Source organism: Callospermophilus lateralis, chromosome 6 (assembly GCF_048772815.1).
Source record: "Callospermophilus lateralis isolate mCalLat2 chromosome 6, mCalLat2.hap1, whole genome shotgun sequence".
Taxonomy (NCBI): domain Eukaryota; kingdom Metazoa; phylum Chordata; class Mammalia; order Rodentia; family Sciuridae; genus Callospermophilus; species Callospermophilus lateralis.
The window spans coordinates 160,194,711-160,209,205 of record NC_135310.1 but is presented as its reverse complement, the minus strand read 5'-3'; the positions used below and the strand labels follow the sequence as shown (position 1 = coordinate 160,209,205).

At 41.4% G+C, this 14,495-nt stretch overlaps 4 protein-coding genes and 1 pseudogene across 4 annotated transcripts; 1 reads left to right on the top strand and 4 right to left on the bottom strand.

Annotated features, from left to right (window-relative positions):
* Nucleotides 1–1,085: 1,085 nt before the first annotated feature.
* LOC143401626 (histone H3.1) lies at nt 1,086–4,255 on the bottom strand. The gene has a single exon (XM_076859288.2). It carries the CDS (start codon nt 3,327–3,329, stop codon nt 2,919–2,921), a length of 411 nt encoding a protein of 136 aa, XP_076715403.1. The 5' UTR covers nt 3,330–4,255; the 3' UTR covers nt 1,086–2,918.
* On the bottom strand, nt 3,895–14,491 carry LOC143402221 (histone H2B type 1-C/E/F/G/I-like; annotated as a pseudogene).
* Nucleotides 7,919–8,679, bottom strand: LOC143400983 (histone H4). Its single transcript, XM_076857960.2, has one exon. It carries the CDS (start codon nt 8,670–8,672, stop codon nt 8,361–8,363), a length of 312 nt encoding a protein of 103 aa, XP_076714075.1. The 5' UTR covers nt 8,673–8,679; the 3' UTR covers nt 7,919–8,360.
* On the bottom strand, nt 11,454–13,216 carry LOC143400982 (histone H2A type 1-B). Its single transcript, XM_076857959.2, has one exon. The coding sequence runs from the start codon at nt 13,182–13,184 to the stop codon at nt 12,792–12,794; it is 393 nt and encodes a 130-aa protein (XP_076714074.1). The 5' UTR covers nt 13,185–13,216; the 3' UTR covers nt 11,454–12,791.
* LOC143400980 (histone H2B type 1-C/E/F/G/I) lies at nt 13,504–14,098 on the top strand. Its single transcript, XM_076857958.1, has one exon. The coding sequence runs from the start codon at nt 13,516–13,518 to the stop codon at nt 13,894–13,896; it is 381 nt and encodes a 126-aa protein (XP_076714073.1). The 5' UTR covers nt 13,504–13,515; the 3' UTR covers nt 13,897–14,098.
* Nucleotides 14,492–14,495: the final 4 nt, after the last annotated feature.

Below are 14,495 nucleotides of genomic sequence, written 5' to 3'. Positions count from 1 at the left end.
TGACATGTATGTACCACTGTGCCTGGCTACTTGTTTTTTAAATTATATGTACTGTAGGGGAAGAAAGGTGTGATATCTTTCTTTATCCATCATAGTAATGATTGATACCCCAATGACAAAAGATAGGTTAATAAAAAAATAATAAATTTATGTGATGTAGTTTACATGACATAGAAATTTTTAGCATGAAGACCCAAAACTCAAGGCAAACTATTCATTTATATGCTTATGTTTGATAAAGTATGGACAGCCATGTGTACATATGATTGGACATAATTTAATAATAATCGAATATGTGGGGAAACCCAGCAAGACTTGTCCAGATTCTTCTTGACCTTGCTGGGTGACAGTCTTTCTCCTCCCTGTTGAGGAGCAGCTCCTTCTTAACTAGGTGAAATGTCGTGAAAAATGAATTGAATGTGATGAAAAATCTTTTGATCCACCATCAGACAAGGTAGGTTAGGGGAGTTCATTATGTCCAGCTCCTAGGCAATGAAAGATGGGGGAAAATTAGAATAATATATTTAGGCTTTATGGCTTGCATTGGGGAAAAGTGGCTCTAATGTCTTATTATGAGGAAGAGAATCCAATTTCAGTGACATGCCTGGGGATGGGGGAGGAAGAGGAGATAGAGACAGGACAGTTGAAGGTCAGAAGAAATTTTGTTTTTGAAGCTGCATTAGTTTGGGGTATCATTTTCTATGCTCCAACAGTAGTTACAGAAGGCCCTGGAATGGATATATATATAGTTTAAAGTACCAACATATAAAATATTATGACTCAAATTTGTAATCTTCCCTAAGCAAAAATCAGAATTCATTTTAAAACATCAGCTAGTAACCACTGTCCTTGTGTTAGCTTTTGAAAATTAAAAAAAAAAAAAAAAAAAGTGTGTGTGTGTGTGTATGTATGTATGTAGCTAACACATCTAGGGTATTAATGACATGCTGGATATAAAATCTAAAACCTGCCAATGTTGAGTTTTTATGTACATTTATCAGTTACATTTTCTGACAACTTACTGTAATTGTACAGTAGAACTTCATAATTACATAGGAACCTGCTAATTTCAAAATTCATGCATTTATTTTAAATATGCAATATGAAATAATTAAATTGTGCCAATGAAAATATCACAGTCAACAGCTTCTCAGATGATAAAGTCCTCAGGGAACTGGTGATAATTGTGCTGATGCTGTTCTTTAAAAAATCATAATTATTAATGGGAAAAGTTTTGGATACACCACTTATCTAAATTTTTTAGTTTCCACTTCAGTTTAGTACTTGTATAATAGTCATTATGTGTCTTAGCTAGTAGTGTACTGTTGAAGGTTCATATAATGATCCATGACTTCTTGCAAATTGAAAATACACAGTAAATGTCGATCATTCCTATTTCGGTTACCAAAACTATATATTGAAATTATATAAACCTTATTTAAAATATATTAACAGGTATACATTACAAATATACACTACATAAAACTATATAACCAGGAATGCTTTCAATGGTAAGTTTTGTTTGCTCAATAATCTTTTATTTTAAGTGTTAATTTGATCAAAATATTTTCTGAGTTTTTTTTTTTTTTTTTTTTTTTTTTTTGCAAAGGAGCATCCTAGGTGTTCTGGTGGATGTAATGGCACAATGTTTTATGTGCCAACTGAATCCTCATTCCTCCAAGTCCAAAACTGTGAAACTGAAACAGGTTGAAACTTATGTGCCACAATTTGAACAAATTTATAGTATACAGGAAAATACATTCAATCGTGGAATACTTTTTTCCAACCTTGTAGGAGTCAATAATATTATAACTATCTAGTATTTTAACTGTGGACAGTTGATCTTTTTTTCAAAGATACTCAAATGCCTGAGTTCACAGCACTCAAGTCTCAAATGTTTTGCAGACTTTCCATGATTATAAATTTCTTTTATATAATTGGCAGGATTTACTATGATTAACTTTGCTTGTGTATCTCTACAAATTGCCTATATTGATTCTACCACCCAACAGCATATCTTAATAACGTTTTATTCTTAAACATTTATTGTGATATTGGGAATTCAACCCAGCTGGTTCTTTTTGAGAAGGGCCTTCTGGCAATGCAAGAGAGCCAGCAACTTAAAACAGCTGGTTCTCTATTCCAAGCCACATGTCCTGTCTTCCTCCCTTATTTTAAGAATATGTTTTTTGAGAGAAGGGTATCACTAAGTTGCCCAGGCTGGACTGTTTAACAGGAAATCTCCCGCCACACATATCCTTATACATTTTCAAGGTAGTCTGCCTATGTAGTTTCAGAATAGAATTGCTGTTTCCCTTCTGGTCCTGTTTGGATTTAAGCTTCCTTCCCTAGGACCTGGATTTTATGATATAATGAACGTTGCCAAATACTTTGCAAAATCTATGTCCTTCATGTTCTGGGTAATAATCGAAACCTTGGCCATAAGGGTTGCATGCAGGGCCACGAGGTGGCTGGCTTGTGGGCCTCCATAACCTAGCAAGAAAAGGTACTACCCCTCTGATGCATACCAGGAGTCTTGACAACCTGGACTATTTTCAAAATCAAAGTAGAGTTATGGAAATTCAACTATTTTAAGTGTTCATGCCTAAGGTGGAGCGCCATCACTTGGAATAGTGCAAAGAAGCAGAAAGCCAAGTGTAAGTTGAAAAGTCCCTAAAGATTTATCAATTAGATACCAACATAAACCTTTGTATTTACAACTAGGGCAGAAAATCGGCAAAACAAAAACCATGGAAAAAGCCCTTGATTTAAAAGGGTGAAAAGAGCACATTATTTAAGAACTTGACCGTGAGTGCAAAGTTATCTCTTATTTTGCGAGTAATGCAGCATCTTCCAGTAAGATGTAGTTGGCCCTGAAAAGAGCCTTTAAACCTTATTCGAATACTCGGCAAAATATTTTACGCCCTTTCTCCGCGGATGCGGCGCGCCAGCTGGATGTCCTTGGGCATGATGGTGACGCGCTTGGCGTGGATGGCGCACAGGTTGGTGTCCTCGAACAGCCCCACCAGGTAGGCCTCGCAGGCCTCCTGCAGCGCCATGACGGCCGAGCTCTGGAAGCGCAGGTCGGTCTTGAAGTCCTGCGCGATCTCGCGCACCAGGCGCTGGAACGGCAGCTTGCGGATCAGCAGCTCGGTGGACTTCTGGTAGCGGCGGATCTCGCGCAGCGCCACGGTGCCGGGCCGGTAGCGGTGAGGTTTCTTGACGCCGCCGGTGGCCGGGGCGCTCTTGCGGGCGGCCTTGGTGGCCAGCTGCTTGCGCGGGGCCTTGCCGCCGGTGGACTTGCGCGCCGTCTGCTTAGTGCGGGCCATAGCTTTGGGTCAGCTCAGTAGGAGGAGGAAGGTCTGCAGGCTCCTCTATTTATACAAACAGAAAGGCCCTGATTGGATTGCACTCCCTTGGATTGTGGAGAACGCCCTTGTAGTCCGGGGGTGGAGTCCGGAAGTGCTTGGGGTGGTTCGTGCTTGCTTCTTCTTCAGTGCAGATTTTGAGCGGTAATTTCAGTTAAATAGCCTTTAAAAACCGTTTTCCGAAGTTACTTTGACAATGTGTCATACCTCTAACATTACATATGAACAATCACAGGTTATTGTTCCGCTCTACAAAACAGAATAAATTGCTTTAGGATTCTAGTTTTCAAAATCTTGTTGTTTTTTTTTTTTTTTCCCTTCCAGTGTCCTCATCCGCCCATTTAAAAGTGCAGGGCCAGGAGTGTGAGCTAGTGGTGCAGTGCTTACATAGCATGCGTGAGGGTTTTGAGTTCAATACAGTATCGTTAAAAAAAAATTAAGAAAAACATCTAAATCCATTATCTACTGATCGCACATCTTTTCTGAATCTTAGTTTCATTATAATTACTGAAAATATCTAAGCCTCTTACAGTCTTTTATGATATTCTGTTCCAAAGTAAAGATTTTTGTTTCCCACCAGGCACACGCAGCACGATCCTCTAACTTGTCGCTGGCTCTTTAAGGCGGACGCGAACCTCGGCAAGATGGCGGTGGAGAGCCGCTGTGTCTTCTCAGGCACCGGTGACGCAGGTCTCGGGATTCTTGCTGGAGAGATCCGAGGCGTCCTGCGCAATTTCAGACATCAGCAGAGCTGACCCCAGACAACAGGATTCCTTTACTTGTTTTAACATTCAAACGCCACAGTCGGTACATCTTTTCAAAAGGGACATTTACTGGGAAAAACTCTTAGTAAAGAAAATTATGATATGGCACGAAAATCAGCCTTTTGGCTCCCTAGCAAGATCATTTTTCAGCCAATGAAAGGAAAGCAGATTGGAAACGTACAATTTACATACTCTTAGTCCATTGGGTAGTATGGTCCAATCAGAACGTAGACTTCTAAGTCCTGTTTTGCATGAGCCTGCTTATATAAGAGGACCTTGACGGCCTGTTAGTGGAACTAAATTTTCGTGTTTTCTTGAAGCCATTTTAAAAAGAGAACACCAGTTTCCAAAATGTCAGAGCTAAGAAACAGTGGAAGGATCACCTATGCACACACACAAAACCCAAACACTACAGTAAAGACAGGAAGTTTGTAAGGTCCTGGATAAAGTCCGCCCTGATTTTGGCATTCAGTCTAAGACCTTGGGCATCCTGAACGTGTTTGAGAGCATGGAGAAGTCTTCTCACTTCTCAACTCTTAAGTTGAGCACTTAGAGTGCTCATCCATCAGCTTTAGGGAGGTTCAGATAGCTGTGTGTCTATTGCTGTCCGGGGAGTTTACCAAATATAAACAGTTTAAAGTTGTAATAAATTTACTTGCAACAGATGTTGTGTTTTTTTGTTTTAGATATCATCAAATAGTTTTATCAGAGCCACTCACTTTTGCCAGATCGAGATACTTGTACTATGTTTTGTAAATATATTTTATCTTCTTTTCACATTTGACCCGTTTTACATAAGGAGGAAACATCATGACAGTGTGTGTGGTTTATTTTAGTCAGTGCAGCAGAATTTAGGAACTGTATAGGAGGAAATTCCCGTCCCTATAGATATGTAGTGTTGCCAAACGCCTGGTATTGTCCCTGATGCCAACCCAATAATGAGGACATGATTTTGCGAAAAAAGAAAAGGAAGGTTTACTGCTTTGCTTGCAAAGGAGAAACACTGGGGAGTCCTGTCCCAAAGGCTGTGATTCTGTTCATTAGCAGGAAATGGGGGCTTTGGAAGGTGTGATTCAAAGGCTACATTCAATCTGTTGTCTGTTTAGACTTCTAATTCATTTGTTAATTTGGGAAATAGTCATTTCTGAGATCTTCAGCTGCCATCCCCAAAGTCTGAATTACTTCATTCCAATGGTGGACGTGTGCTCAAGAACAAATAACTGTCTAGGATGGAGAAGAAAGGTAATTGTATTTGCCCTGCGATTAGGGAGGGGGAGAGATTAGGGAGGAGCAGGCCGAGCGAATGAGAAAGAAAGAAGTCCATTTAAAAAAATGTTTCAGTGGCAGAGCAGCAGGGGCTAAATTCAAAAAATAAATTGGACTACTGTAGTACTACTTTATACTATTTATTTATTTTCAGGCCTTAAGGTCTGTATATAGTGATTTTCTAAATACTTGAATGTTCTCAAATTTGTCCCATATTTAGCTTTCATAATTTTATACTGGCTAACTACGAAGTTCAATGTTGCCCGATGCTTATATGACTGGGCCTTGGGTGCTTTCTAATATGTTGCCTACTTTTTGATTTTATGTGCCTTACAAATTGAAAAATACATTTTACTGAGGTGATGTAATGTCACTACTACAGTACAGAAAGAATCCACCTGAGTGTGTTTTTCAACCTGAAAGTCTAATGTTGTCTAGTACATTAAAATTTTCTGTTCCCAGCTTTCACTTAGTTTGGGTCACTGTCTCCTTCACTTAGATATGGAGAGGGATGGATTTTAAGAGCTCTGTTATTCCCTGGAGGTATGATCTAAAGTTCTCTGAAGAAACCACTTTTGTATTGAAGATCCTGCAAGCTGCTTGGCTGACTAGAACATCTTAATTGTGGAGAGATGGACTGTTGCAAGATTGAGAGGCAAAATGATCTTGGGCTAGCCTTAGTCAATTTAATAGCCATTTACTACCACCTGCCAGGGACCAAAAGGGAGTTCTCCTTCAAAGAAAAGCCTGACAGTGCCAGGACCAAAAGGGAGTTCTCCTTCAAAGAATAGCCCGACAGTTACAAGAAACAGCCCCCCGGGAGGCATCTTGCCTGGGAGACATCCTGCAGCCATCCATCTCCCTGAGACATCCTGCGGCCATCTGTCTTCCTGAAGCATCCTGAGTTATCTCACCTTGTGAAGACTTCCAGCAACTGCCAATAAGAGAGCTTCCCCATTCCCAGCCCATAAATACCCCTGTGTGAACAATAAAAGTTTGCAGCTTGATCAGAACTCCTGTCTTGCTGTCACCTTTCGTGTCTCTTGTCCCTTCATTCCTCCCCATCTAGGTTCGCTGCCCACGTTGATGTGTCCTGCCGGTCGGGACACCACCTGTGTATCCGAGCTAATATACTTGTGACTAATACTTACATCTTTTGGAAGTTTTTTTTCAGCTTTGCTGACCTCTACATTTCACCAATCCTCAAGTATAAAAATGTTGTAAAATAACATCTGAAGCCTATATACAAGAATTTTCCCCACTCTGTTGCAACCCTACCTATCTATATCCCCACCAGTGTGTGCAGTAAATGCATTGATTACTTTCTTTTTTTTTTTTTTTTTGCGACTATTAAATTTTATGTAACCACTTCTGTTGTGGAGCATATTCTTCAGAGTGACCTCAATCCATATTCCCACACCTTGGTCAATCATATTTGGCTCAGAATAAATTATGTTTTTGGAGCAAGAACTGTGTTTTGCATCCACAAAGCACACAAAGATGTGGTCGCATATGGTTCCTGTCTTGAAAGTAGACCATTTGTGTGTGTGCTGCTGAAAGTGAAATGACCTTTTCAATTGTATTTGAGCACATGCCAATGCTTAAAAACTGTTAAAATAAGCCATCAAGCCATGATAGTTGTCTGTGGTGGTCCTGAACTTGATATTTGATGGTGACATAGTAGTGAAACAGGATAGGTCACTTCTTTTTTTTAAGTGTATGTCTTTTAGTAGATAAAAATTACAGGCTATGTTCACACAATAGCGTGGAGGCCACCTTATGAATTATTCCATTTCAGTACTGTCAGAAAAAATAGATGTCTAAGAACCAAAAGGAAGCCTGACTATATATCACTCCATGGTATTCGGATTGATTCTATTAGCCTGTAAGCAGGAATCTGGTTTACAGGGGAGGTGAAGTGCACCATTTGAAGGTGCCTGTAAGGGCTACTGCCAGTGACCTCTTGTAAAAGCTAGGACAGGAAAAAAAAAAAAAAATCTCCATTTCATTTTTAACTTCCTGTTTTCTTGGCTGAGATCCATGTTATCAAAGATTATCAAGAGAAAGATACACATTTATTCCATGACATGTGAGATCATAATAATGAAGACCCATAGGCATACATAGAAATTGAATGCTTAAATACTGAACTTGACAGAATAGTAAATGATGAAGACATAAAAAGGGGGTTTGTGGGCTGGGGATGTGGCTCAAGCGGCAGCGCACTGGCCTGGCATGCTCGGGGCGCTGGGTTAGATCCTCAACACCACATAAAAATAAGTTTATTAAAAAAAAAAAAAAGGAGGGGTTTGTGCTACAGTCATTAATGGTGGCACAGTACTTTGGACGCTAAGCATTTCTTCAATAAGGCTCGTTTGTACAGATTTCTCTTCACAGGCACGCCAAACTATGGTGATAAAAACACTTTCAGCGTACTCCCAGATGGCATGTTTCGGGTTGACATATTCTGCCCTTCAAGGGCAAGATACAGAAGACAAGCTTAATCTGACTCTTCGTTGGTAATATTTCAAAATTTACTTTCTAGGTGCTTTATTATAATAGTCAAGTACCTGTTTTGGTTTTATAGCTGACAAAAATACCCAAAATTTGTAGAGGAAGTCAAACCTATGGATTATAAAATACCATGCAGCAAAATAGAGATAACATGTGGGTTAATAAGCTGCCTGTTTTAACTGGTACACTCAGCTGAGTTTCTACAGAACAACCCCATTGCGACTCATGGGCAAGGGTTCACCCCCCAAAATGACCGCATTAACACGGAGGAAACTATCATAGCAGTTGATGGAGCAAATTAGGACAATACGCTTTCTGAGTTATCTTATTATTAACCAGGAGGGAGAAAACAAAAGCAAAGGAACTTCACAGCCCTTTAGAGTGAAAACTAAAAAGTGGCCCTAAAAAGGACCGTTTAGAGACTTCTCTGGGTAAGCGCTGGTGAAACTCAGCCGCCGAAGCCGTAGAGGGTGCGGCCCTGGCGCTTGAGCGCGTAGACCACGTCCATGGCCGTGACCGTCTTGCGCTTGGCGTGCTCCGTGTAGGTGACGGCGTCGCGGATCACGTTCTCCAGGAACACCTTGAGCACGCCGCGGGTCTCCTCGTAGATGAGCCCGGAGATGCGCTTGACGCCGCCACGGCGGGCCAGGCGGCGGATGGCGGGCTTGGTGATGCCCTGGATGTTGTCGCGCAGGACTTTGCGGTGGCGCTTGGCGCCGCCTTTGCCCAGGCCTTTGCCTCCTTTGCCACGACCAGACATGGTTAAAAGCTGGGAACGAGTAGCTCACAATGCTGCAAAACGTGTGTTTATAGTCCTCCAGCGGACCTTATTGAAAACCGGACATGAGGGCGGGAAAGAGTGAGAGGATTGTTCCAAAATCATTGGTCACCGCCCACAATGCTTGCGAAACCCATAGGCAGAGGGAGGAGGAGACCAAGAGCGCAGGGTGTTCTTGCTTGCCCATTGATTCAGTAACCCAGAGGTACCCGTAGGATTGAAGCCATGCTTAGGGTCGTGGATGAATTTTTATAAATACACTTTGTCATGTCGAATATGCATGATTTACTTGCTTCTCTGCAATTTAAAAGAAACTGTTCACTTTGAATCAAATCGAAAGGGTTATTGACACTGTTAGAATGCCCTAGGGAGTGAGGACTGAACTGAGATCCACTGGGTAAAGGGAACGAAGTCTGTGGGCCCACAGAAGGACTTCTACTTCAGTGCTCTTGAATCTCTTCCTAAGCTCTTTGGCAGCCTGGCTCTACCTTCGGTTGCTATCCTAATCCCCATCTCTGTATTTGTGTAAAATTTTGATTTAAAAAGTCATTGTGAAATTTTCGTGATCACATTTAAATTTATTTAATCACTTCTTATGACCACCTCCACACTTCTAACAATTCCTCCTAGGATTTGCACTGTCTGATAAAGTAGAGCAACCTGTAACATTGGAAATATGGATGTTGCTCCTGAGGACTGAATTTTTTTTTAATGTGATTTAATTTAAAAAGCTACTCTGCATTAATTGGAAAATATCAGGTATATTTGAGCAACTCACATTAAGTTAATTTATGATTAATTTTAAGGCGGATACAGTCACCTCCAATAAAATGTAAATATTATTTGAGTAAAATATACACCAAATGAAGATTTGCAAAAAGTGTGAAATATTTCAATAAAAAAAATGTTTGGTATTATTTTGTATTCCATAGGTAGTAGTGTCAGGATCTTCCTTTCCTCCTGTGTTTGGGGTTTCTTATTAAATGTTGATGGCATAGGATTCAAAACACTGGATTTTGAATATGATTCAATGAGATTCAATACGATACTGAAGTGAAGACAGAATGAGACATATAAAAAAATTGCTCGTGCTGGAAAATATATCATTATATTTGTCTTGTTAAATATATCATTACTCATCAAGGCAAGGACAATGGACAGCCAGAAAAATTATTAACATTTGAATTATTCAAAGGTAGAGTGTCCATAGAAGGAGACTATACTTTTGCCCTTGAAAGTGTGAGCATCCAAAACTGATTCTTTAAACACTTGGTGTCTATGAAAGTTCAAGCTTAAATATATACAGTAAAAGTTCTGTAGGTTAGAAGTAGTAGTCATTGGGGAAGCACAAGGCATTTTATAAAAAACAAAAAGCAAAACAACCCCCCCCACCCCCCACCCCCCCCCAAAAAAAAAAAAAAAACATTTGAAAACAAAATCAAAGTGTGAAGCTTTTTACTATTCATGAAAGCCTTTTGAAGCAAAGAATGAGATAAGAAAGCCAGGTTGATTTCTTTGGAGTCCAGAAAGAATGACAAATGAAATATTGTGCTATGTGATAAATGAGTATAGGAAGGATATCAAGGAGCTATACCATGCAAACCCACAGAAATATATCTTGCAGTTTTTCCATTTTATTTGTTTTTATTTCTATAAGAATAAGCTCTTCTAAAATAGTAGACATGGGGCTGGGAATGTGGCTTGGTGATAGAGCATTTACTTGCCTAGGAGGCTCTGCAGGGTTTTATCCTCAGCTTTATCCATCTCCCTCCCTCAAAAACCAAAAATTTAAGAGGTGTCATATATATTAACTGAAGGTAAAGAGGTGCTAGAATCTGTACTGATCCTTTCATATACTTTCCATAAGTGAACACTTGTTCTGAAGGTCATCTCAAGACATCATTGGTAACAACATGATGAGAAGTTTAAAGTGAAGCCCTAAATCAGTTTCTTCAGCAGGAGTGGCTCATTAAATACATGAATGTATGGACTCTGATCTATGGAGAATAGTTCTGAACCCTTTTTAGAAATAATCAAACTATGGATTGAGATAAAGAATGGATTACATTTTATTCACTATCATATGAGTACATAGTCTAAAAGGCCTTCCCAAGCTTTTAAAAAGTCTTCTAGGGGAATGTGCATCTATTTGGCTCTTTATTAGGGCACTGTTTCTGTGTTTTTAATTATAAACTTGTAGGATATTGATGATTGTAATGATTTTTGCCCATTACAGAGCACACCTATCTTTGCAATAGAAAATCATCTCATATATAGTCCCTCCAAAAAAGAAAAAACAACAAAACACACACACACACACACACACACACACACATTTATTACATTCATTATATATTTGAGACTTGGTTTATTATAGTGAATTTTACACTTTGATAACTGTCATATGTTAATGGTATAAGAGACCATTATTTTATTTTTTATTTTTTGGTTATGAAAAACAGCATGTACTTGATTTTTAGGTTTCTGTGGCATATGCCGAAGTTTCTAGGACTATCAAAAATTCCTTTCATCTGATTTTCACGGATGTTGACCACAATGATTATGATTATCGCACGTTACACACACACACACACACACACACACACACGCGCACACACACATTTTGCATTGTATATAAAGATGTCAGGTGGAATGCCTTCATGTCAGCAATAGCAATCTTGATATCACTGGTTACTGGTGATGAGTTCTGCTTCCTCACCTGTTGAAGTGTGAACATTAGAGAAGCACACTGAGGCAAGCATAGAAAGCCAGGTTTATTTAAGAAGGAGTGACTTAGACTTCTCTTGGAAGGGAGAAGAATTCAGGCATTCTGCCCTTTTATATGTCCTAGGATTCCTTTCTTCTCCTGCTCTCTTCTGCTTATCTCTCTCCTTCCCTTGTAGGTGACTACCTCCAGGAATGCTTGGTGGGATGGCCAAGAGGTGGGAAACAGGTGTGCTAAAGGGGAAGGCCCAGAAAGAGCTGCCCAGGACACATTAATTAACAACTTTATAGCTCCCTGTAAGGAGGGGCGATTCCTAGGATTACCTTAGCAACAGGTTGAAATGGGCAGGTTCTAGAGAAGGGTACAAGAAGGGCTCAAAGGAATTAACATTTCAATCCCTCAGAGGACTGTTTTCAATTTACCAGACTCACTCAAAATTGGCCTTCTTGATCCAACCTGACTCGATTTACCTATCTATACTGACTGTCTAATTCTGGCTTTAACCACTCTTAATAATTAACACTTAGAATAGAAACCACTCCACACATGACTGAGCCTCCAGCTACAAATCCAGCTGTCTAGTTTGAAAGAAAATCTTCCAAAAAAAAAAAAATTTTTTTTCCTAAATATATTGCACACCATCACATTGTGAACTCACAGGGGTCCAGCTAGAAAACCCATGTGTATACTTATCATTTAAATTTGTAAAACTTCATGCATTCTGTCCTCCTCCCTCCTCCCCGCATCCAAACAAACAAAACAAAACAAAACAAAGTGTTACAACAGTTTTCATCGTTAAAACAGAATGATCCCTCTGAAGAAGCTTTTTTTCAGTTCTGGGGAAATAACATATTTGAATTATTCTGACATCAGATGCAGCAAGCACACTAGATGTTCTTGGTATGAAAGTGCCCTCTTGGATGGGATACCATGCACATTTGTGTCCTGGATAAAACCTATGATGTAGACAGCCTAGGGACTTGGCGCCTTCTTAATTCAAAAAGCCCGCCCTGCAAAGTGATTGGGTAGGTTTTCTCTTTGTTCTCGTTCTTATTTTTAATATTTCTTTTCTAACAACAATGCATGACACTTCTCTATAGGAATTGGGGTACCAGGAACAGAATTTTTCCTCCTACTTTTAATGTTTGAATCATAAAATGTAATGAAACACAATGCACTGTTGCAGGGTCAAAAAACAGCACTTTCCTCAAGTGTTGGGATCTATTAATTGCAGCCTCAAAAATACAGTAAAATGAAAAATGAAGCTTAAGCAGTCAGGCTTAACGTATTCCAGCACTTTCAAAGAATTAGTGTGTGGCTCTGAAAAGAGCCTTTGATTTCGGAGAATAAGGAGTGCTACGAAAATTCTAAGCTTCTCACTTTCCCTTCGCCTTATGGTGGCTCTCAGTCTTCTTGGGCAGCAGCACCGCCTGGATGTTGGGCAGGACGCCGCCTTGAGCGATGGTCACACGGCCCAGCAGCTTGTTGAGCTCCTCGTCGTTGCGGATGGCCAGCTGCAAGTGGCGCGGGATGATGCGCGTCTTCTTGTTGTCGCGGGCGGCGTTGCCAGCCAGCTCCAGGATCTCCGCCGTCAGGTACTCCAGCACCGCCGCCAGGTAGACGGGCGCGCCGGCCCCGACCCGCTCGGAGTAGTTACCTTTGCGTAGCAGCCGATGCACACGACCCACTGGGAACTGAAGACCGGCTCGGGAAGAGCGAGTCTTGGCCTTGGCTCGCGCCTTGCCGCCCTGTTTGCCGCGTCCAGACATTCTGGTTCGGAACACAACGAAACAACAATCGAAGGAAAAGCAAAAGTGAAATGGTGTAAGTAGAGCTACAAGAAGCTTCTTATAGTGGTAGGTAGAATTCCAAATGGCGAATTTGGATTGGTTAAAATTTTCATGTGCTATTCACCCAATAAGAAAGGAACTATGATGCAATCAAATTTGCATATGTTCCGTCATCAATACATTTTCAAATCACATCTGAAAGTTTTTCAATCCCTTATTTGCATACAAGCCCTATAAAAGAAGAGGCCCCAAACACACTCCATCATTGCGTTCAATTTTTCCTTTGTTGTTGTGTCTAATTCACATCGAAATGCCTGAGCCTGCGAAGTCCGCTCCTGCCCCGAAGAAGGGCTCCAAGAAGGCCGTGACCAAGGCGCAGAAGAAGGACGGCAAGAAGCGCAAGCGCAGCCGCAAGGAGAGCTACTCGGTCTACGTGTACAAGGTGCTCAAGCAGGTGCACCCCGACACCGGCATCTCGTCCAAGGCCATGGGCATCATGAACTCGTTCGTGAACGACATCTTCGAGCGTATCGCGGGCGAGGCCTCGCGCCTGGCGCACTACAACAAGCGCTCGACCATCACGTCCCGGGAGATCCAGACGGCCGTGCGCCTGCTGCTGCCCGGGGAGCTGGCCAAGCACGCGGTGTCGGAGGGCACCAAAGCAGTCACTAAGTACACCAGCTCCAAGTGAGCAGCTTGTACTTTCTACAAACCAAAGGCTCTTTTCAGAGCCACATATATTCACCTGAAGAGTTGTAAATGTATTTGCACTTGTAACTTCGATTCATGCTGTGAAATGAGACAAGGTTTTAGACTGGATTACAAGTTACTTTGGCCAGGAATGGCCAGGAAATCATACAACAACAACCTTTCCATAAATTGAAAGAATCCAATCAGTAGATGTAGGTCGACTAAAACCACTTTGGTGTACTTGGTGACCGCCTTGGTGCCCTCCAACACGGCGTGCTTGGCCAGCTCCCCGGGCAGCAGCAGGCGCGCGTCCGTCTCCCGGGACGTGATGGTCGAGCCCTTGTTGTAGTGCGCCAGGCGCGAGGCCTCCCCCGCGATGCGCTCGAAGATGTCGTTCACAAAGAAGTTCATGATTCCCATGGCCTTGGACGAGATGCCGGTGTCGGGGTGCACCTGCTTGAGCACCTTGTACACGTAGACGGAGTAGCTCTCCTTGCGGCTGTGCTTGCGCTTCTTCCTATCCTTCTTCTGCGCCTTGGTCACCGCCTTTTTAGAACCCTTTTTTGGGCAGGAGCGGACTTCGCTTGCTCAGGCATGGGA

Bases quoted from the DNA above. Each gene is read 5' to 3' on its own strand.
- LOC143400983 (XM_076857960.2), bottom strand. From the start codon at position 8,672: ATGTCTGGTCGTGGCAAAGGAGGCAAAGGCCTGGGCAAAGGCGGCGCC.
- LOC143400982 (XM_076857959.2), bottom strand. From the start codon at position 13,184: ATGTCTGGACGCGGCAAACAGGGCGGCAAGGCGCGAGCCAAGGCCAAG.
- LOC143400980 (XM_076857958.1), top strand. From the start codon at position 13,516: ATGCCTGAGCCTGCGAAGTCCGCTCCTGCCCCGAAGAAGGGCTCCAAG.
- LOC143401626 (XM_076859288.2), bottom strand. From the start codon at position 3,329: ATGGCCCGCACTAAGCAGACGGCGCGCAAGTCCACCGGCGGCAAGGCC.